Source organism: Plectropomus leopardus, chromosome 3, assembly GCF_008729295.1.
Source record: "Plectropomus leopardus isolate mb chromosome 3, YSFRI_Pleo_2.0, whole genome shotgun sequence".
Classification (NCBI taxonomy): domain Eukaryota; kingdom Metazoa; phylum Chordata; class Actinopteri; order Perciformes; family Serranidae; genus Plectropomus; species Plectropomus leopardus.
The window spans coordinates 18,902,046-18,927,218 of NC_056465.1; the positions used below are offsets into that span (position 1 = coordinate 18,902,046).

Sequence of the window (25,173 nt, forward strand, 5' to 3'; positions counted from 1 at the left end):
CAGATGTCCACAGAAGCAATTTTCCTCAGTTTTTGACGTGACCTCATTGTAATAACTTTTTGCACAAATTTATTTTATTTTCTTTTTACAACTACAAATATTTTTCTACAGAGTGTTGTCATGGTATTACAAAGAATAAAACAAAATAACTTGGTTTCTCTCCGGTTTCAAAAACTCATTCTGAACATTATTGACAACCTCTGAATCTTTTTGACCCTTCCTTGAGCCCATAGTGCTGCAGCAGATGTGGCATTGTAAAGATTACCAGGTATGCATGTATGGATGACAACAATGTTGTAACTTGCGTAAAACAACACAGTAAAAAGTGCAAGTGATGTGAGGGCACACTGCATAGCTGAGGTTTTACATTTTCCAAAAAGCAATCATTTCCAGGAATGCTCCTTTGTGCCCTCAAACCATTTACGTGCAATCCCACTTGTTCACTTCTAACAAGTCCAACCTTGCAGGAAAGCTAGCACAAGACAAAAGGATGAGGAACAAAGTGACGCCGTCAGGTTTATCTGCGGTTAGTTGAAGCGTTTTGAATAAAGCTGCTCTGTTAGTCACAGAGCCCACAGGCAAACATGAGTATGATGGCAAACATGAAATCTTTGCCAGCCGTGCACTTTATCAACTGCTACTGTTTTTTTTTTTACGTTAACATCCACGTCTCTTCTAGACTGGCTCGCTCACTCTGGACTCATAGTAGTTACACCTCTTATTGTGCTATAATCCTCTTGGTTCAGTTGCCAACGGCTGCAATAAATCATGGGAGTGTAGATAAACTACGATATTCATGCCCTTTATCGTGCAGTGATCTATGTTAATTAAGTCAAACAATATGTATCATTAATCTCTCTTTCATCACAACTGTAAAATAACAATTGGAAATCTAGCATACAAAAATGTAATCATTTCCTAAAAATGTCATTATGCCAGAAATTGTATTAACATTTGCTCTTAACCTGTTGGTATGACTCTTGATGTGTTAACCAACGAGCTGGGCTGGATTCATAAATAAACTGTGCTGCTTTTCTCAATACAAACCAACATAAAATACACTGGCATCAGTTTCCTCAGAGCAGCGTTTTTTCCATTTAAAGCACTGCCAAATATATTTTTTTTTCATGGGACTCATTTAGATTAGAGACCAGTTTTTGTCCCAGAAATTACGATGTGCTGAAAGGTATTAGTTTACTACTGATCAATTTGAAGGAATATATTGAGTGAATCCTCTAGCTAAAACAGATATCAAACACATCCCATTATGGCAAGATTTGGCTTACTGAGTAACATTCAAATTTTAAATGACTCATTTTCCTGCAGATGCCCCAAAGAATCCCCACCTCCTTGGATCAGAACTGGGAATTGTTGCTTTGGAGCTTTTTGATCAGGCAACATCATATTTCAGTTTCATGACTTGACAAGCCGACCGCCTGTTCAAAAAAAAATATGCTGCCACCTTAACTCCAAGGTTTGTTTGCCACTGTTTGTTGGCAGCCGATTAAATATTGATGGCAGAGAGTCAAGAAAACCTCAAACAACCTCCATGGGGCAACACATGGGAACAAGAAATGGTTGAGACTAATGCGAACCACTCCCAAACCACAGACATACTAGAGCCACCAAGTCAAAACCAACTGGTATGTATTTTACTATAGCGCTGACGTGAATCGACAGGTACCCACATGTTTTAGAATAATGGTCAATCCATGGATAATGCAGTCTCAAAAGTGTTTATTTACTGCACAGTATGTTCTGCAAAGCAAACCCCAGTTAAGTCCAGATATTAGTGTATTCTATTTGACAACAAAAGGCAGAACTTGGATCTGATCAGCTATTGGTCTGATGACATCTGGGAGCAACGGACAACATTTTGTGGGTTCCTGTGTAGCATGCAAATATCCAGGCCAAGTCTTCCTCTTCCACGCACCAATCACTGTTAATAGTTCATTAGCAAACTTGAGACAGGTCCTACAACATTTTCACTAACCTCAATAAACAAATACGTGCATTCATATGCAGAAAAAAGCTAATAAAAAGCTTACTGTTTGGAATAGCCGATGGGCTCCAAGTTTGCATTTCAGCCCATGCTTTTTTGCTCTCCACAAGGGATGGGCATTTAAAGTAACTTTCAGATTCTAATACAATGAAATCAAACAAGGAGAGAGGCCAGTCCTCACATTGGAGAGACTGGAAGCGGCAAACGTTTTGCATTTTATCTTGAAATATTAGTACAGTTGTTGCTGATTTATGTTTTGTTAACTGCCTTATCCATTAATTTACAAACTGTTTTTCTACTTATAGTTTTCAACTTCCCACAGTCAATGAATCCAAGTCAGTGAACAAGAGCTTCTCATCTGAGAACACGAAACAGACTTCAGAGAATATGACGTAATACAACACAACCTCCCTCATGTTATCTCACTGTGATATGCTATTTCCAGTGCTGAAACCCCCTGGCACTGGCCGCACATGTCGTAGGTGCAAGAGAAACCTGAGCACTGGATCCTCGTGGCCGACACAACGTAGACGCTCAGAGTGTCACAGAAAGTGTCACGAAATGTACCCGGACGCTTCGTTAAGTGCCATGCTTTCTCCACACGTTACACACCCGCAGCAGCTCAAATGTCCAGCCTGACAAGTCATTTATTTAATTCTGCACTTTTTGAATGCAACACTGAAGCTGCTAAAAGCAGGGTTTTTGGGCAATACTAACAATATCCATGTGATCATTTTTCAGCACACTAGTCTTTTTTTTTCTTCTGGCATTTTATCCTGGCAACAACGGAAATTTGACACAAAGTTTGAAATATGAGGCACTATGAGGCAGTCTTTGAAGTGCTGCGTTTTACTTGCTTGCTTTTTAAACAACTTTGACTTACTCTTAAACCAAGTCTAAAGAAATCATTTCAAATTCTGCGGTTCTTTATCTCAGGCTCATCTATCACCGGAAATATTAAACAAAAGTAGTAATGAAAGAAAACTGTAATTATGTTTTGTTTTTAGTTGTTTTTTTGTTTTTGTTTTTTTACATTTTCTTTGTATTAATGTTAAAAAAATTATTGTTGGTCTGAAGACTTAATGTAGCTGCTGTCAGGTGGAATCTAAATGACATCCAAGTTTAACTCGCAAACAATGCAAGTCAAAAGATAGTGTAATTTGGTTCAAACAAAAATTCCAAACTAACCAGACTTCTCTGGAAATTGATGAAAGTGTCTCTCCTTGTTGACAGCACTATAACACTGTAAAATGCCAAAAAAAAAAGTCAAAATGGACATTTTCTTGCAAGGTGCGCAGGGTTGAAGGTTTGCAGCATCTGGTTTAGTCAGCCAGTCCAGGCCACACACACAAGTAAACACACCCGAGCTCATACCTATCGTTGACAGGCTTTGACCCCCGTAATCTGCTGGGCCGGAAAGCCTGGTAGAAAGCAGTGGACGGGTTCCTGCATTTTAATGGGGGAGGAAACAGAGACAAGACAAACATGAGTAAAGAAAGGGAGACATGTTCGCTGGGAAGGAAAAAGAGAAGTGCTTTACCAGGAAAGGAGATTATGAATGAGAGTAGAGGAGGATCCTGAACCACAGAGGTTAGAGGAAAGGATGATTCGATCCAGATTGCCAAACTCTTTGCAGAAGGGACATGATGAAGCAAGACCAATGAGCTTATGAGCTTTTTTTTCCAAGTCCTAAAACCTTGTCAAATAGCACTTCTCACTAGTTATATTACAGCCAATCATTCTTATATCCATCCCATCTAAAATAACAACCTTAAACATTTCAGCGCGACATCTGTTTTCATCAACAGACTTGCGGTATGATGTGATAACATCTGTACAACTCACCCAGAGCTTAGAGGATTATTTCTCTTCAAAATGTTTTAGACAAAATAATGTGTTTGCTAATATAAAAATCAGTGTTCATCTTTAAAACTCAGAATATTAGTAAAAGCAAACAGCCAAGTCTCTTGTAGCCATTTATTCCTAAACTAGAGACACACAAGGCTTGAGCAGCCTTAAAATTGCACATTTTCAGTTTAAATCACTGTCATATCATTTTCTCTCCTTGTACCCTCATGCATACTTAAGTCTAATAACATGATATTTTAAGTTGAATGCAGGATTACTTGTTTGTTTCAGATGTGAAACTAAAATTTACTCACTCATCAACACATACCAACACATTTTGATCATTGGATATTATGCCAAACTGTTTTTCATCTCCAGTAAACCATGTCAAAGTTCACCACCAATCCAGGATGATTTTGACAGGAAGTTGTAGTTTCCGTCAGCTGCTAACATTTTCACTACCACTCTACAACTACTTGACCAGACTGATTTGTGGAATAGAAAGTAAACACCAAGCGGGGGCGGTTTTCCTGAGGGGAGATAAAATTACAAACCACATCAAATATTTATCAGCATTTAGGTAATTGCTAGCCCCGGATGATAATGAAATATCCTGGCAAAAAAATCTCAGTCCTGGATGTCTGAGTTTAAAAACAGTACAATAAGCTTGACTTCAAAAGTACCGTTACTGTTCACTGGAGCATGGTAAATAGTATTTGTTATATGTTATATATTTTTTAACATCCAGTTGTGTTGTTAATGTGCTAACTAGCTAATCGACATCTTGAAACTGCCCCGTCAGTCTACTGGTTTACTCTTTTGAACTGCGAATATAGACTACTGCTGCCTGCTGGTATGGAGAGTTATTTTCTCTCAAGCAGGCGCAGAATGTGCATGCAAGATGACTGTTGGTTGCGGGCGAAATAAGCTACTCAAATCGTCGGCCCCTCACAGCCATTAGTTGTTTGATGTCGGCCTGGTGTGTCTGGGCTGCACTTAGGTTGACATTTTAACTCCTTTTAGCACTTAAATCTCAGTCAAACTTCGACTTCTTTTGCATTTCAACGTCATTTTTCAACTTATAGTATTTCATATTAGTATTTATAGCACACTGAAGTTTTTTTGCATAAACCTGAGCCTCTCCTAGTTTCAGGCTATTGTCTTTGTCTCTATTTTATTTATTAGTCATATAAAGTCTGTATTTTGTGTCTTGGTCTTTTGTTGTTTATTTTGAGACACTTTGTGAAGTCTTATCTAGAAAGACACTATATAGATAAACTTTAGCTACTTGGATTTGGTTAATTATTTTAAATCAAAGTGCATTCAAATAGCATGACTGCATACAGTTTTAGCATGCAGGACCGCAAGCATTTTGAGGCAATAAAAAATATGTTTTCATGTGTGACATTTGCACCACACCATGTGATGCTTTGAAAAGCAAATAAAATTCAACTCATCTTTTTTTTTATAAAATGATAAATGGGAACATGTATTTAAAGTCAAAAAACAATCAGGGAAACAAGGTTAGGTGTCATGTAATGGCTAACAAATGGAACAAACGCATGCTCCCGCTGGGTTCAAGTTCATGTCAGTAGCCCTTCTGTCTGCACCCTGTCTGTAAAACTTTGTATGAGAGACTCGTCCCACAATAAGAGCAGGGGTGGTCTACAAAATTGTTAATTGGACAGTTTCACTATATACGAGGCCCTGGAGGACAGAAAAACAACAGCAGGGGAGGGACAGGAATTTGTTTTTGGAACTAGAAAAGCAAGGTTACCCATCCACTACTGTATCACTGCAAGAGTGATTTACAGCCAACTTTCCATATCTGAGCCTGTGACAGATTTATCTGCGCCACACCCGACAAACAGCAGCTCAGGACCTTCCAGTTTCTTCATGCACTGGTGAGATATTTAGACACTGCAAGTTGTAAGAGCTCACAAACAACATACTTCAACACAGCAGCTATGAATTAGCTCTCTGAACCAAAATATGTGGTTTCATTGAGACAGGAGGACACTCTCTTATGTAAGACAAGTTCATCAGAAGGAGAGGAGACAAGAGATCAAGACATCTGAGGAGAAGCTGAGAGAAAAGCAGCTATTTAAAATAATGGAAGTGGAGACAGGGAAAATTTAGGGAAAATAGGCAGGCGTGGTCTGTCACCTCATCAACGCCCTTTAGCAACATCGCTCTGTGGAACCGGAAGTGTAAGATTTAAGTAGAAAAATGGGTTTTTCTGTGCTTTATGTTCATGCAGTGCGCCGTAAAAAGGCCACTTTAAAGGTCAATCGTGTTCATGGCCGATCACACCTGCCTCTTTTATCGACTCACAGCGCTGTGCTGCTGCAAAACAAATATGGGGGGAACACAAAGGGGTATTTGGTGTTGTTTTAGGTATTTAAAAAGTTTGGGGGGGCGGGAGGTTGGTCTGCAAAGTTATAGGCGAAACACTGGTTTTAGACTGTCAGTTGGGCAAAACAAGATATTGGTGTGACGGTACTTTGGGCTTGGCAATATAATTGCAACTTACCACAATTTTCAGACACAACAATTATTGACAAAAAAGCCAGCATAGTAATTGTAAATACAAATAATCATTAGCTGAAGTGCTCATCGAACATAAATCAGATCCTTAATTACAATCATAAAAAAGTCGTCTTAACACAACACAGCTCATGTCATGTCAAGTTGTGACCTTGGCGCATATGGCCTAGTTGAGCTGTTGGAACTTGCATTGTTGCTGGAAGCAAATATTTAAGTGACTAAAGTCAAATTAGCTCTGCAGTGTATGAAAAGGTGAAGGCAGAATGTTGTATGGTAGGTATGCTAATTGATAAACATCCTGCTTGACCTACAGCCCCAAGTAAGATTCAGCAGGAAACGTGATGGGAACTCACATGCACCCCTCAGGCGTTCTTTAGGGAGCATTTATCTTGTGATCTGACTGATGCACACATGACTGCATTTAACCTAAAGGTAAATTTCTACACCAGGTTGTTTGTCCACGAGATGCTAGGTGAGTGAGGTCATTTCTGAACCCACCCATCAAAGTAGAACAGGGTACCTGTGTCTGTTTACCTAACTAGATATGTGGAAAACTGTTCACTTTAAAAATAGCTTTTGAGCTGAAATTGTATCAGGTAAATATTGCTACAGTAAAGTCATTATTGAACTGTAAAATGTACATATTATTGAGTGGCATATCTCACTGAAACATTTATAGGTTCCATTTAAATGAAAAATCATCATCTCATGAAAACTATACTAGTATTACAGTACTTTTTAAAAGCTGCAACAAACATCACATAATGACTGAGAATCTGTTTCTATAAATACATACAGTATTTAGATTATCAGAATATCACAATGTGTGCAGGATTTACGTAGTTCTGTGCAGTGTTAGGCTGGCTACTTTTAAAAAAAGTCAGATATTACTCATTACTTCTTCCTCTTTTCAAAAGTAATGTTATTATGTTACATATGACTCCCTGCCAACAGTAACTGTTAAACTACTTGTTATATTACTTTTTCCTTACACCACACAAAATTTGTAATGATTCCTTTTTCTTCAAAATTCACACTTCGCATGTGCGCCTCTGTGTGAAGGGTAATCTCCAGTGCACACATCTTCCATAGCTTGCTGCTTTGTGACGTGCATGCGCAGCACAACAATTACAAAAAACTAATCTGGGATGTGATTGTCACAGTAGAGGGTGACAATAAAACTAAAACTGTAACAAATTATTTATTTTTTGGGAAACTGTAACATTATTATTGAAATAGTGATTGGTAATTCGAAACACTACTCATTACTGAAAAAGTAATATTATTACAGTAACACTCTAGTAACGCAATGCTTCCCAATACTGGTTCTACGCACTTTTTTTGGTGTGCATTTGTTTTTTCTTTGCAGTGAAAGACATTTTCGGTTCCTATAGCAAAGCAAAAACACTGCATAACAAAGGTGTTCACATCATAGTGTACTCATTGTACAGTGGGGTAATCTGGATAAAAGCACCATCTAATACACCTTTTACATTGCACAACCATCCTGTAAATACATGCCAAAAACAGGTGTCATGTCAAGCCGGTTGCCAGAAGCAAAGTTACACGATATTGTCAGATCTGAGAGACCGATCCCTGGTCACATGATGTGTGCTGACAAGGGATTCAACAGCTACAACTTCTGTCAATAGAGAAGCTTTGTTAGCTTCAGGACTCTCTATCACACATAAAGTGCCTGTCAAGTTCAACAAGCCAAACTACTTGCAGCAGTATACAAGGTTTAGGAGATTGCATAATTTGATTGGCAATGACAAATGTTTTCAGAACAGAAAATGGTCATTCAAAAACTACATGTTTACATGATGTGATATAACAATGACATAACCATAATGGTTTGATGGTGTTCCAACCACCTGCTGTGGAACAGGAACTAATAAAAACAAGTATGTCCATAAAAATCTCTGTACGATGACATTTTAACAACCATGGCACAGCATACACAAGATGAAGATTAGAATCACAAGTGAGACTTTGCCAATAATACACATTCAATCTTTAAATGCTTTGCTGATTTTCAACCAGCTTTGTATTTTAACAATGTGGGTAGTATGTATAAATGAACTGGGGTAAACTTCTCTCCATCTTACCAGTGCCCAGATCTCCCTGCTCATCTCCAAGTTCAAGGATTTTTGTTGGCTCTAGGGCTGCTGCTCAAACTACAGATTGTACCGCTGCATTTTCATATGCCCGCCACCACAGACGCAAAGTGGATCAAGCGAGAGGGCCATCCCTGTCTCTCTCTCCCTCAAACTAGGACCAAATCCAGATCAAAGCATAAAATTAGGCAGTGCTGGGATTTTGTTACTGTATTGCCTATTTTCACCCAAAATGTCTTAAAAAACATGTTTTAGGGTACTGTGCGGCTGTTATACCAGAATGTACTACCAGTTATTATGCGCCATACTGCTTCCTGTAATGTAAAAATAGAAGCCGAAGAAACAGCTCAAACAGTAAACCTAAGCAGTGCTAATAAAATATGAACCACGATTTTGTTGCGACATTGCCTATTTTACAGCTAAAATTACATTTAACAGTAAATCATTTTGGTGTGTTACCAGACAGCCACTATTTATTGTTTACTGTGTGAAAATGGACAACCTTGCATTACATCACCCACCAGCAGGGCTTTTATTGGTCCGGTGAGGCGTAGTGCTTTTTGGTAGTTATAGGTTTTCTACTTCTTGAGCAAAAAGAAAATACCACATATCCTTTTTCTGTTTTCTCTGGTCATGTAGCACTAATTTCAAAAGTATTTCTGTCTTTTTGCACAGACAGCTCAGTTTTATAAAAAAAATATTTTTCAAGCAGTAAAATAGTTCTTCATGCTGCTGCATGGCCCTGAATGAACACTGTATGCTCCCTGAGGTCACTTGAGGAAAGCTTCTGCTTTCAATGGAACACACACAAATTAGATTTTCTCTCTTAAAAATAAAAAACGAGTTGAAAACCTCGTGGAGTACAAAAAACAGGCATGACAGCACAAAATACGAAACATGTTGGAAGGTTTTTCTTCATATCAAGCACACAAAACTCTATCCCTGTTCATATCACAAGTACCAAATTTTGGCCAAAGCCAAAGATGCAGGAGGGGCTGAATAAACTGGGCAGAGGGATGAGACATGACCCAGCGGTTGGAAGAGTTCTTCTCATAATGTAGTGATTAGGAGATGCCGTGGGAGAGAGAGGAAGAGGCTCAATGGCGCACAGGGACGTGACCCTCTGCATGGGGCCCAGTCTTCAGCAATACGGGAGTCAGTCAATGTCCCAACTGTGCAGCTAACCTCCACCGACAACACAACCACGCCCACTCTCCTATGGGAGGCTACAGAGTGTAGGGTAGAAAAGAGAGATTTGTTGGGATTTTTATGACCTATCTTCAAAAACCTCAGTAAGTAAGATCACAGCTCAAGCTTTAGCAATGTTAGAGGCACGCTCAAACACCTCAGCAAAGAGCAGCAAACATGTAATGTAAGTGAAAGATGAGTGAGAATATGTCACACTGACATGAGCATTCTCGTAAGCAGAGGGTGTTAATTTCTGCTCGGGTTACACATAATTGCTACCATGAGTACAGATGAGTCAGTATAATTCAGGATCTGTTGCGGCTCATTCAGCTGGGTGGCAGCTGATAGCATCTGCCTGGAGCTACAAAGCCACCCTATCTGCTCAATTTCACTTAGCGGGGCTCAAGTTCATTGACTCCGCCGGTTAAATAAAGTGTAGAATTGGTTCCTGAAGCGTGACGCTGGCCAAGTGAACTTTGCCATACTGGCCCTCAAGTCTGTGTCTGTCTCTACTTGTCAGACGCTGTATAACAACAACACTGAGTCTGTCACTCTCCAGTGACTTTGCCTCGGGCTGAGCATGAAGGCCAGGCAACTGATTCGACATATTGCTGATTCCTGGCGATGTAATAAAAGAAAGAACTCACTTTAATAGACATTAACAATGATGTTTATGAACCTAAATGTGAAGGTTGTGAGGCTTTGTTATTGTATTAATACAATGAAAACTGCACACTACAATTCATGTGTGTTATTTTTGTATTATTCAAGTTGATGGTTTATGCTGTCTGTCATGAATAGGCAGTTAACAGAAAAGTGCACACATATATTAATTACAATGCAGTTTAGTTATCACTCACTGTGGCCTAAAGCGGGTTTTATACTTTTGTATAGAATTAACGCCTAACATGCACCTCCCCAGAAATGCGCCCACATGTCATGGTGACGCAGACCTACAACAAACAACAAAAGCCCCACAAAATAGCATTTTAGGTCCTGTGTGTGACTGATCGTGGCTTCATATGATTAGAGGAAAGTCTGTTAGCAGCTAGGCTAAGTTATGCAACTGGGAATGTCATAGGCTTATGCTAAAAATGTTAGCATGTTGTATTTGTGGGGAAAGCATGTTTAGTATAAGACAATAGTTTTGTGGTGAACCTTGTGAGTCATAAAGGAGCAAAATTGTGTACTTTTTGTTTAATGTTGGTGTAGTTGGTTGGATCAATTACACTTTACTGAACTTCACAGACACTCAGCACAGAAACAAACCCTACCGCTCCCTAGAATTTTGGAGGTGTAACTGCAGAGCGACACAGACACACCACTGCACAAGTGTTAATGCTCACTACTAACGGTGTAGCCCACTTGCGAAGAGCCTATGCAAAACTACAAATCAACATTAAGTGATCTGGTTTCTTTGCAGCTTTTGGTAGGGCACGTGGTTTCCTTTAATAATTGTCAATCCAAAAAAACATTATCATTACCATACACTTCTTCAGTCTATCAAATATGGTCCCAGAAGGAGTCATACGTCAAACCATAGACATGTTATTGCAACTGTTCAGTACCATGCTCTGGCTTTGATCCAAGGTCTTCCCAGCTGTTGTAATGCTGGTTGCGTGGGCATTCATATCTCTGTGCATATAAAGCACTCACAGATTCCTGTGACAAATTACAACCAACCCCTTTTACATACCATACACCGGGTGTGTCACTGACTGACCTAAAGTAAACTTTCCTAGATTTAACGCTTGTACAGGAAGCACACAGTGCCAAGGTTTCTTTCACAGGTCTTTTATGTGAGAAACGGATAATGTAGAGATGCTAGATGTTGAATGTTATATAATGTTATAATAATAATAATAATAATGCTAATTTAATGGAAGATTTTGAAAAAAATCTGAAAATTAAGTATGATATTATTGTGTTCATATGCTTAACTATTCAAAAAACCTGAAAAACAACTAAAATCTTTGAAAGGTTGGGCGGGAAAAAAAGCAGTTCTGCATTCACCGAAAATACATCCACAAATGGCGCTAGCTGGGTATTAACATCAGACCCTGTGTTTTTGCTGCGTTAACTACTTTATTACCATTTATTAGCAATACTACTATATGAAAAGATAACTGGAAAGATCCTGTATGAAAGGTTTAACTTGAGTGAACGCAAATTACAAATGCAAAATGTGTGAAAGTATCAAAAGTAAAAGCATTCATTAATCATGATGAATGGTCTCAATGAGAGTGGTGAATTATTGATGCATTTCTGTAGACTGAAAAGGGCATCCTATTCAATATGAAATGTTCCACGGGACCTACGCTTTAGTGTATTTGGTCAGCGTCTCTCATTCATGCAATGAACATCCCCGGGACTGTCACACTGTCAAACATTTTTGTTGCAGTCCTAGTTCAAAGATAAAATGCCAATGCTCTGCCTTTCCTGTCTTCAGCTGCTGTGCATTCATTGACAGCACAGGAATATTTTCCACTGTTCAGTGTGGAGTTTTCTGGCTGACCTCGTAGCCGAGGGTGGCAAAGTGGCAGAGCAGAGCACTAAGGCGACCTAGAAAGCTTAAATACTGAATGAAGAAATCAATAAGATGATTCATATTTTAAATATTTAATTAATATTTATTGTCACCAAGAACCTAAAAAACAAACTGTGACAAAAGTGCACTACTTAAGATAACGTGATACCTGAGTTCCTGTTTCACAGTTTGATAAGAAGGGGGATGAAATGTTTGAGCACGTTAAAGGCTGACTCAGATGAGGAATACAGAAGCATGAAAGTGTGAAAGTTCAGAACGAACCGGTCATCACACCTCACCACAGTGCTAACCAGGACGTCAACATGCCTGATGAAGGTTAGCTGCTTCTTGTAAGTCTATAAAAGACTGACAGTGCCTCTGATTATCACACTGACAGCTTTTAAAGATTCCAGCATTCTTTGCTTAAGAAATCAAGTGAACAGGGTCTGATTCACAACAGCGTAATGGAAGAAGTTCAACAAAGAGTTATGAAAAGAATTATTATTTCCTAAGTGGTGGCAGTTACACACATTAAAACATGATCACATAATTAGAGGAAGTTATTTGCTGGAAGCTAGGAGATAAATGATATAATCTGGATGGCCTCTCTGGGTGAAAAAGAGGACAAGTTCAGCCTCCTATGACAAATCAAACCTGATTCAGTGATAAGTTGTGGTACCATCTGTTTGACACCGCTGTTTCGAATGCGCGAATATACCGCTATCAGTCTACCCAGCCACAATGACTCACGTCCGTTTCCTTGCAGAAAACCTGCTCAGTGTAAGTCACCGGAGGAGGTGGGGGGGGGGCAGAGAGATTGGTGCGCTGCTGATGAGAGGAGACACACGAGACGAAGTTGACTTAAGAAAAAGAAGAGGAAGAAGACAACAGAGGAAGTGTTTGACTGAATACGAAAGCGGACATCAAAGCAAAGCAGGAAACGTAGGTTCTTGCAAAACCTGCGCCTTTCTCAGCTGAAGACATTGCATTGCCTGCATGGATGTTAGATTCAACTTGCAGGGGAGTTATGACCTTAATTGGCCTTGAGAGCAGCTCCTGCTCATGCTCACTTAAAAAAAAAAAAAAACTTGAGTGTGAATCTACTGCTTAGCTAACACAACCTGACAAGACTGATAGATTTAGTGTGAATATGAATCCATATGTGTAAGAAAATGTATTACATATTTCAAACACAAATGCTAAACAGTTCCAGCTTCTCAGTTGTGAGGATTTAATGCATTTCTTTGTGACATGACACAGACATGAGTTTTTGTCTTTTGCTTATCTGTCGATGTCATGAAAATCAAATACTCAATTATCTAAGAATCAATTGCAAGATGTGTCATTAATGAAAATTATAATTTATTGTATTCTTTAAAATAACTTTTTTACCAATTTCAAATCTTAGACCTATATGTTAGATATATTGTCCAAAGTATAATTGCAATAAACATTATTTTAAGACCATTCTTTGCCAGTGATTCAATTTTATTATAAAAGCATAAAAATGCAAGTATACTATTTCAAAGAGCAATGATTTTTTTCATTCTTAAGAGTATTTAGACACTAAAAGTAGAACTTGACAAAAAAAGTGAAATATATACTTAATAAATAAAACTCAACACAGTTTGGTTTTTTTTTTTTTGTTCATTCACCTGAACAGCTGTAAAAAGAAAAAAAAACCCTAAGGTGCTGTGCCCTAGTCTTATAACGGTCAGGACCCTGCTGTCAATACTGGCATCATGTTGTTTAAAATGTCAATGGCATCCTTGTGTAAAAACAAAAAACAAAAACATGCATATAAACACAATGGCAATATCATAAGCTGATAACATAATTGTTGTGACAGGCCTATTGGTCATTATTCCTCAATAATCAAATTTAAGGGACCCTTAACAAATCTTTTTTTATGCGACGTGTTTATGCCACAAATTAATATCGCCATCAAACATCTCATGCCAGTCTGGCTTTAGAATCACAATCTACTAATGTTTTCTTCTCCTCAGGTGAGAGAAAAGTTCATTGCCATCCAGAGCTGTACCTGACTCAGAATTACGCCAATCCAAGCAGGGCTGTACAAGAATATTCGACAATTTGGTTTTTTTCGAGTTTTATCATTTCAGCAGAGTTCAGCAGGACATCAGACGGCATGACATCAGCATTCACATAATACAGCAAACAAGCTAACCAAGCTAACAATTGATTGGAAATGTGCAACATTTCCTGCCGACACTTGATATCAAGCAAATGCCAGAGACTGTGTCGTATTACGTTAATGTGACCCGGAAATTCAGCATTTCTCCCCAGAAAGGCTCTCCTCTCCTCTCTACCATGCTGCGTTTCTTTGCAGCTCCATGCAGAAGCGTCAAAGTTCAATGTGCAGCAATATCTGGGATCCAAAACGTCTACTGGTTTACATCGCACAGCACAATGAAGAACAAAAAATAAATAAATAACCAAACAACTGTTCAACTTGAAGTAATCTCAGTTGACTGAGGGGTCTCCAACTGATGATTCGAATCTTCGACTTCCAGGGGGCAGCCTATTGCCATCCATAAATTCAAGACTGTAAAAACTGAATTCAAGAAGTGAACTGTCTCACTCTGTGAGACTTGAGTACTGACAGAAAACCCCTTTGAAAGAAGTTTGGGATAGACTGAGAAAAGAAAAAAAACTACCCAGGCAATGAATGGTAAATGAAAAAGACACTAGAGAAAAAAGCTCCCAGACCCTGGAGACGCCAAAAACGAAGCCAAACATGAGCACCCCCTAAAATCTCTTATTCACTCTTGAAGCCTCTCTTCAACTCTTTCAGCCAATCCCACACTGTCATACCACAACACTCACACACATGCACGCGCACACACACACAAACACAGGACTAGAAAACAGATGAACAGTCACAGGCACCAGAGAGCCAGATCAGTAGACGACACCCATTGAAAGCAAGCAGGAGCACAGAGAGAGGATGGATGACTCAAATGCAGCTGCCTGCCATGCTTTCCACACATCCTCATTACTCATTATTCAGTCATCTCGGGCTCCAGGGGGCCCCAGGCACTGAAACCCTGTTGTTCAGCCCTTGCTTCCCACTCTGTGAGACTGACTGGCTGCAACACAGAGCTTCGCATTTTCTTCAGCAACTGGCTAACTTATTTAAAGCTGCAGACATTTATATCCCACAGACTTCCAGTCAAATCTTCTCCTCCGTGCCTACAGACTGAGCTCTGATCTGTGGTCAGCTTTAAAAGCCTACAAAAAGGCATTGTGGGAGAACTGCTGAGTCACCTAACCAACAATTTGCATATTCTTTCTTCTTCCCTTTCCCTATTGTCTTTTACTTGCTCTGAAATATATATTTAACCCCTGCACTTGGAGATTTATTATTGCTTATCATCAGCATAAGACAAACTGAGCTGGGGCCAAGTTCTGCCCAAGTGGTTGTTCTCTCCCTTTCACTTCCTCAATTTGGTATCAGAATACCTGACTTTACTGTAAACCAACGGGGTGAGAGACAACAAAATCGGAAATGCGCCAGATGACCTCTGAGGAAACTCTGAAGCACCACATTTGTCACTCAGTGCCAGAAAGTTCAAACCAATTTTAAGTCCTTAAACATATCACCCTCCTTGCTGCAGTTTTAAGTCAGCAGCAACTGCAGCACCCACATGTCAACATCACAAGAAACAGCCACAAAGAGAGAGAGAGAGAGAGAGAGAGAGAGAGAGAGAGTGAGAGAGAGATTAGTTGGGATGAACTTCAACACTTAGATGCTGCTTTTGTATGAAATCAACTTGCATCAATGTTTTTTTATGGCGAGCACTAAGGCTGCAGCCAAGTATTATTTCTACCAACAATTATTGTGTATATAATACATCAGAAAAAGTTTTACAAATGTGCATTGCCATTCCCTTAACACCAGCATAATGTCTTTAGATTTCTTGATTTTTTTCTGGCAAACAGTCAAATATTAAGTTTACTCCCCTATGTGTAGGAATTAGTCCATTTTTGCTTCAATACTAAATTCTTTGCCATCGTCTTGTCAGTCAACTCTTCTTACTCTCATCACAAGTTGAAACAAACACTTTCAATTTATAATTGTAGTGTGCACAGTTTGTATAGTAGTATAGTATACTACTAGTATATGCTAGAACAACGCGTAACACCGACTTCTGCAAGCCTACTTACGATGTCTTCACTGCCCGATACTTCTAACAGGTAACTGCGGTCTCTAAAAATGATTTTCCTTCCCATCCCACAACATTGTTAGCAAGCCACTTATGAGCCATACTTTTGTCTTCTTCACTGATTGTTACCAAAGAAATAGGGCTCTTAGTCTTGAAGCTTGCCTAGCTAACTTATGAGGCTTAAAATAAGTCAGTCTGCATTTCTGTGAAACTGTCTGAAGTCTAACATAAAGACAGACTTAACACAACACAAATATCCAGTTGAACTTTTGGTTTGAAATTTGGAATCAAGCTTCTGAAAACACAGATGGAGCCCATGTGTAAAATAAAGACACAGCAACTTTGCGTATTTTTGGTTAATCTATTCATTAAACTCCGAACTGTTAAAATCCAAAGTTATGACACATACACTGGAACATTATGCAATCCCTCAGCTCAATGTAGCCCACCCCTCTCCATGTACAAAGTGCAGACTGGACAAATGAGTCAGTGCATACTTAACATGCTGCAACCACTCGAAAGAGGGGTCTAACCTGTTCTGTACGGAGACTATATTGGAAAAAACAACAAACACGAACAGTTTACACACACTGTCCTCATTCTTGGAACAGCCTGCAACATATTCTGCGGCTGATTCAATGGCCTTGCTTCCAGCACAAACTCAGTTAGTTATGGTGGGACACCAGGAACTTGGTTGTTTACTTGCTTTGGCAGGTCAACTCTAATTGGAAGTGATCCCCTGACCACGTCTTGCTGAGATAACAGGGTGGGTCCTGCTATGCTAACTTACTCAACCACTTTGCCTCACAGCACTGGCCTCTTCAGATCTTTGAAAATGGTTTGTTTTTTTAAATATACTTGACATGTTTGAAAATCAAATACAATTCACTGTACCATCACGAAACGAGGAGATTATTTTAGCCCTGTCTCTGTGTAGGAATGGAGTGTTGTTGTTGGGGAAAGGGCCTAATAAGTTTAAAGCTGTTAATGAGCACTATGAGGGTAGTTCCAAGAGACATCATTAAAAGCTAACTCTGGTCAGTTATTATGCTTGTAAAAAACTGCTAGTGATTGCTCAACACCAAAATTGTCACCCCAATTTAAAAGCACAGAGAGTTTTGTGTATGAGCTGAAGCCTCTCCCTTGATTAATTAAACTAGAAAAAACAATGATGTGAATTGGAAGTGAAAAATTGAATCAGCAGTTTAGAAGCAGAGAGGGGGACTCTTAACAGCTCAGTTAGGGATAAACAGAAAAGAAGAGCCAGAGAGACAGAACAGACACATTAGAGGGAGGAGGCAGGGGCAGCGGTCCAGCCGAAAATCAGAGCTGGCGCAGACCCGTCTGCTCAGCCCGGGACGTCCCACAATCACAGCCATTCAGGGCTCCTGGAATGTGTCCCCTGGAAGTTCAGGCAGGTCAGCTATCTGTGGAAAATAAGTTGCTCCCTTGTTTCCAGGCACTGCGGCAAATCAAACTACAACCCCCAACACACACACACACCCCATCCCAAACCTGACTCCCCATCTCCCCCTTTGTGTTAAACTGTCAAACTGCCAAGGTGAAATGTAGGGAGGTGTTAGTACAAGTACTGAACATGTGCACATTCAGATTGATGATCCATGTAGGTAGGCTCGTCTGCAATCAAATAAAGCTAAATGACGTGTTTGGTGTAAAACATCAGGCAATAACACAGACTTAGGCAATTTGCTGTCAATCTAGGTATGCAAAAAAGCTTTTAAGTCATGAGCAACAGTGGGGGTTAAAACTCAGCTCATCTCCCCAGCGTTCAACACTAATGCTTGTCCAACTTAACACACACTTCACAAAATTACTCTTCACCAGTTTAACCATTGTTCTCCAAACTGCAGGAGCCACAACTCTCATGCCAGATAGAGGTGGAGCGACTCACAATTTCCACCGTGTTGAACTCACACACACTTTGCAGCTGACCTCTCAGAAAGCTTCCGGTCATATTACAACTTTATGTGACATTCAATGTGTGCAAGGAGAAATTAATCTTGTGGGTATTTGATTTTCCACAAATGCACTGTGACATCATATGTCGGCTATCGGACAAGTTGAGGAGGTCTGTAAGTTTGGCGGCTGGTTTGCTCTACTTTTATTGGCCCAAGTTCATCGGTTTGTTTGCTGATATGAGCGTCAGTGTTTATTTAGCACAAACAAACTGAAGTTTATAAAACTATGCTTGTGACTAGATAGCGGTCGGTTCGAATCCCACAACTGACAAGGAACAAAAAAGCCTTAACCCAGGCTCTTTATACTCTTCAGTAGACTGTGGCTGAGCTGGGTCACTCTCAAGTGTGACTGTGGATAAATGCACAAAGGTCAGGCAGGGTTTTGTTGGAAAAGTCTGCAGGTGCAATCCTACTTATGGCCATTAAAACCAGTTCTTTACATGCTAAAACATTACTAGCATTTTTAGCCCTGGAAAAAAGTCAAGCAGGCTGTTGTGTGCTGGAGAGGAAGAGTGAAGTATGTGCAGGTTTCTAGCACACACTTTAGATAGCAGAGGAAGAGTGGAATGAAAGTAAGGTGGTGTCGTAAAATGTGTAAGTAAGGTGGCAAAGGGTCAAAAACAGTACAAATTAATTTCAGGGAAAAAAGTAAATTTGATGTACACAATTCATTAATGACATATGAACTGTTTATACTATCAAGCAGATTAATCACCTTGATTTTGGTTAAGTTAAAGGTATAGGTTACATTTTTTGAAGTGGGGCTATATAAGGCACTTTTCCATAGACAGTGTATTACATTCAGTAGATGTCAAATTGGCATGCCTCCCGTTTTGAGAAGCAGGCTGGAGGCCGACACAGAAGCAAAGCAATGTACTGCTGTTGATGGGGGTCAGCAACAAAACATATTTTAGCCACCTTAAACAGTCCCACTTAAAAAAGTTATTATCAGTTTAAGTGTAAGCTATATTGAGAGTATTTCACTGCTTTACCTTACTGTCAGGCGGCTCAATTTGATAGGGAGCATTTAAAAGCTGTTTGTTCCACATGCACTTGTCAAAGGCACCAGACTTCATTGAGAAAAACAGTAATTTTAGTTGTAATCTCCAGACTGCTTTTCTCTCCACTGTACAATTAGGCTACCACTGTTCTTCATCTTGAGAAATACATCTATGATGGATCATTATATTAACACAGCACAAAGGGAGGGAGGTCTGCCCTGGGATGAGCAATTGAGTTAAAGGCCAAATGCTCCCACTGAAGGAAACCAATTTGTCCCAAGGGCATCATCATCACTATTTGGCAGAGATGCAGCGTGCTGAGCAGAGACGCTAACCGCTCCAAACTGAGGGGAAATCATTCTAATCTCACAACTCCACACCCACAATGCTTTGTCCCACTTTTGTGATGGACTCTAACTCAAAACAGAACCAAACAATGAAAACTGGAACAGACTCCTCTATGAGGCTGAGCTCGTGCACAAAACAATGACCCTCTGACAAGAATTTGAAAATCTGTGTCCCATTATAGAGGTGTGTTCCTAGCAATATGTGTGTGGGGGGGGTTTCTCACTCTCACTCCTCACTGAGATCTACAATACAGTTATAAGTTAACAAGGCATTTTAACTACAACTGATGGTAGTTAAAAGTATGCATATGGTTGCCAACTTGCCTTTGGGCCCCACAACCTCACTAAAAAGTTTTGAGGTTGACCATAATTCAACATATGCTTATACATGTGCATATATGCAGTGGGCGAAATCTATATAGAAACACAATAAAACAGTTCCACTCTTCTCATTATTCAGGCAGAGCGTAAAGAAATAAGTGCTTACCGAGTCTTGGTATAAAGGCTTTCATTTTAGATTAAATGAGGGTTAAAGTTCTGTTAAAACTAGATAAAAAGTTAACAACTTAAGTATATGTCTAGAATTTCTCTGTCTGCATTGTTATTGTCCAACACAGTTGGCTTATAGTCAAAAGTTTGGTGCAAAGGGATCAACAAGGGGAGATTTTTAGCAAAATACAGTTTGGTATCGGCTCAACTTTCACCCACACTCTTTATCTTATTTTGTTGAACAACTGTTACAAAAGTGTGAGTGAAGCCTCGCTGGATATGTAGAAGTTTTTTTTGCAAATTGGGGGCCCTTGGGGGCAAAATTGTTTTAAAATTCTGGAAATCAGCTCTAAAACATTTATGCAAACTAGCTGTCTGAACTAAGGATGTCGGAATTAAAATTGATTTAAAAGCACAATTTAATTACAGCAGCCCTGTCTGGCTAAGTGGGGCCCTATCTCACCTTTTTTTTACCTTATGACAAGTGTACAGCTTCAAGTCTCCAAGTCTCATGGAAAAAAAGAGGAAGTGCGCAGAGAAGAAGACAACAGAGCTTCAACCCCTAACAAGCCAGCAACAAGTCAACACTTTGTTAAGCCGATGTGTCAACATGGACATGAACGGGCCAAACAAGGACTTGTCTGAGAGCCAGAGCAGAAGGCAGACATCGTCCTGCTGATTTGGTCTGGCCATGTCATCACTGCCACAGACACAGGTGGCTTACGTGCCTGCTATCATTGCCACAGGTGTGTGTCTGTGCATCTGTCCGTCTGCGCTCTCCACCTCCATGACACCTCTTGTCCTGCTGCCAGCATCACCATAGCTACACAGACAGCCACTGATGTCAGAGCTCACAAACACATAGATATACACACAGGAATGACTGGGAAACAGGCACTGGCTGTACCTCATATGAAATCAGTGAAAACATACAATGTTTCTGCCCTCCGCACACATTGTGTGATGCTGCTTGGATAAAGTCTCAGCAAACAATGATTAGCCTCAGGAATATCTGAACTATGAGTGTTAAAAATCAGGCCTGAAACTCATACAGTACACATATAAATACCTCCTCCTCTGACTGTCCTATTCAAGAGTCTGTATTTACAAGGTATAAAGTTGGGAAGCTGGGATCGCTGCTCAGGGCGAGTATGCTAAACATCTCTCCTAGACAGCAAGGAGAATAAAAACCGACCGCCTACGATTGGGAAGTTATTCCCCTCTCAGCTACAAAACACAGCTACTGCCTATGTTGTAACTTATCCAAGTGCTTGTTAACGCCCCCTTAACCCAAAAAGCCTGTATGGTTGAATGGAGGCTTGAGGGACGGGGCTGTGGGAGTGTAAAGAGCCAAGTTACTATGCAATGTTTTGTGGGTAGCCTATTAATGACAGAGACAGAATATCCCTCCTGTCTCGGCCGGTTTTCATTGGCTCACTACCCCTCCTTCCTCACAGTCTACAACCTTCAACTAAGAACTAAAAAATGTGTTTTGCACAACCAACAGCTAAATATGTACGGTTAGTGTGCCTTATTCTGGCACTAGTGAAGGGAGAGGCAGAGTATGACCACACTGCTGTAGAATGCAACAAGAATGTTTAATATAAGGGCTAACTGCCAGATACACACTAACTACCTCCAACAATGTATCAGTGCTGCACCAGGTCAAGACTGTCTCTTTTTTGCTCATAAACTCAAACTGATTTCATTATTACAGTATTTCATTACTAACTGCCCACAGATTAGCAACAAAGGCAGTAAACAACATTTATGAAAGAGGACTCATTTCACATGAGCTCTTTTTTTTTTTTTTTTTTTTTGCATTATACTCTCTTACCTGTCCTCGTCCACATCCATGGTAATATGGATGCCAAACAGGCTGTTGACAGCAGGAGTGGGCAGGTTGAGGCCCTCGCCGATGAAAGGCTTTACACCATCTTTCCCTGGCACCAAAACACCACTGGGCTGAGGTAGGGCATCTGACTTCTGCCTACTATCTTCTGCTTGGTGACTGAAGAACGAGGGAAGGCCTGTTGTTGCTCCTCCATGGGCTCCTTGTGGCTTGACAAGTCCACCTGTGCCAGGCGCCTGACTTGGCACTCCCAGAGGAGTGTTGGTGGTACTGGGCAACGTGGCAGGCGTGTTCTGGACACCGCTGTGGGAGGTGGTGGTGGTGATGGAAGGTGCAGGGGTAATGCCTAAACCCCCTGAAGGCTGACTGACATGCTGCTGTTGGCTACTTCCTGGAAGGATGGGTGCCATGGCTGATGCATTGCCCCCTTGCAGCAGGAGGGGCTGGACTGAGGCTGCCTCCCCGCCCAGCCCCTGGGCTCCTGGACCAGCAGGGGTGATCAGAGGTGGTGGTACCTGGCTGGCTGGAGGCCCCACAGGGTGGGCAGACATGGGAAGGCTCTGGGTGCTTGAGACAAAGTGCTGCTGACGATAGTCCGGCTGGCTAGCTGTGTGGCCAGTTGGATGAGTAGAATAGGCATACTGCTGGGCCTGCGAGGCAGGAGGCATAACGGGAGACTTCTGGTGCATGGCACCGTGGTGCACACCATTGAGGCTGTTAGAGAGGAAAGTCTGGGGAGCAACAGGCTGCATATTGACCTGAGCCTGTTGTGATGTGGTAGTTGTATACCCTGTAGGCTGGAAGGCACTTGCTCCGCTTCCTATCTGTGGAGCCAAGCTGTAGCCTTGCTGCAGAGGCTCTGAAGGGTAGGGGTAACCACTGTCAGCAGTGTTCTCCAAAGCCTGTGCAGAAAAAGCACTGCTAGTGACCACAGAGTTGCTGGTGGCCCCTAGCCCACTGTCCCTGTCTATACTGTGATCGAGGGTTACAGCTGGCTTTATGCTATCCACAGTCCGATTTGAATCTGAATCCCTTTCATAGAACTCAGTGCATGTCCACCTGCCCCGTCTGAAGGGCTCTCCGGTACCATGGTCAAGTTTAATGACCCTGAAACGGGAACTACAGCTGGTGTTCACAGGAGCTGTGTGAGCCACACTGGTGGAGACAGTGGCAGCAGGGACTGTATTGATGACTGTCGACGGATGAATGGCTGAGCTCGGAACAATAGGTTGAGTTGTAGCTGGCACAGGCACACTTCCTCCCAAATTATGTGGGGTGACACGACCAGTGCCAATACTTTTATAAGGCAGCCCTCCGTTGACAGGAGCTGTGGCTGGCGGCTGGCCCTCCTGAGACTCTCCTACGTTGTTTAAGGTCTCTTCGGATGAACTCCTCTCACACACCCCGAGGTCGGCCCGAGAAACGTCAAATATCTCCGACGACACGTCCTCTGTCCGGGACTCGTCCGGATCATCCAGGCTCTCGGTATCGTCTGTGATGCTGCTGGCCGCCACCTGAGCCTGAGTTACACTCGTGATCTGGAAACAACTTTTCTTCTTCGCCGGCATTTTCGACATGTTGACTATCTGCGTCAAGTCTGTATGCCCCTCTGATGAAAGAAAGTGCGGGACTAATGTGGAAGTAACTCACAGCTGAGGGATATCACACAAACACGTACCGTCACAGGACATTTCCATAGCGTTCCTCTTCCTCTCTCATGGAGGAGAAAAGTGTCACAACCGGGGATAAAACCCTGCTGACACGTCCCGCCGTGTCCGGTCACAGCGCACGGGCTGTTCTCCCTCGCCGGCCTCTCTGACACCCGCTCGGCCTTTCTCGTGTCCCGGCAGCGGAGTTGCAAACAGGCCCTTGTCAAAGTTCTTGTTCCGCAGCTGCCACCGGTACTTTAGTCTGAGGCGGGCCCGGTCTCACAGCCCACTCTCCTTTCTCAATGTATTTCTCGCCGAATAGCTAAATTAGCTGATGTTGGCTAGTTTTCCCTACCTCGGTACCAGCATGTGCGACATCATGGTGTAAACAAATCCGTAGGCTTTCCAAAAAGAGTATATAATCCAGCGGTAGGCGGGGAAAACGTCACAAAGTCGGTGAAGTTTTGCCTTTTGCCGTGTGGACAGCTCACTTTTGGCAGCTGCTACTAGCAGCTAGCTGACAGATAACCACTTTACCACAGCGGCGGTGAGCTAACGGGCAGCTAACTCCTGCTGCCTCTCTGCTAACCAACCACTCCACAAGATGGCAAGAGCGAAGTGCATCCTGGGTAATGAGGTCAAACTATTTTTATGTTATCTCAAATAATATATCTATAAATCAACAGCAACACGTATGTTTATCTTATAAGCCGTATGTTAAGTTATTGAGGCAGTCTAAAATTTTAAAATAGCAACATTTATTTTACGTGGCTAAAACCTTTTTTCATTGTCGTCACTTCCGGTAAACGTCCCACCCGGTAGAAGCGGGACGAGGTTCCTCGGCCCCGGGAGATTGGGTTTTTAGGGAGATGTTTCCTCAAAAGTCGGCAATATACCGCCGGAGAGCCTCTCGAAATATATATTTTAGCATTTAAATCCAAACTGCTTTTTTGACATGTTACTGTCATCACTATTAATAGAAAGATGGACAGCTGTTCTCCAATATGCTCCTACCTCACCTAGACTTTAAGAAACCTGTTACATTAAGGGACTGTTCTTTATTTATCAGAGGATGGTGTGGCTGTGTTGTGACTGAATTTTGTCAAGTCGAGTCCATTTTATTTATAAAGCTCATTACAAATCACAATTGACCTTGGAGGGCTTTGTACAAATAATATATCCTTTATTTAACCTGGTAAAAGGTTCATTGAGATTTAAAATGTTTTTTCCAAGAGTGCAGCATAAAACATAGTTACGGCAATAAATACAAGCAGACAAATACAACCATCACACATGACAAAAAACAAGCAAAATGTCAATTTTCAATTTTGGGTGAGAAGAGTGCTATTTAGTATATGCATTACATGCATATATTATAGTTTATGTATGTGACAACAAAAGTCATATGTGTATAATAATAGTGGCAGAATGACAAATAAT

At 41.0% G+C, this 25,173-nt stretch overlaps 1 protein-coding gene across 1 annotated transcript in view; it reads right to left on the bottom strand.

The window, feature by feature from the left end:
• The window catches only part of tsc22d2 (TSC22 domain family 2), a 38,020-nt gene extending 13,692 nt beyond the window's left edge, over positions 1-24,328 (bottom strand). Inside the window, exon 1 of the mRNA XM_042515915.1 lies at positions 22,070-24,328. Within this exon, the coding sequence (XP_042371849.1) occupies positions 22,070-23,661 (1,592 nt within the window). The 5' untranslated portion in view covers positions 23,662-24,328. The remainder of the gene's footprint in view (positions 1-22,069) is intronic.
• Between the last annotated feature and the right edge of the window lie 845 nt (positions 24,329-25,173).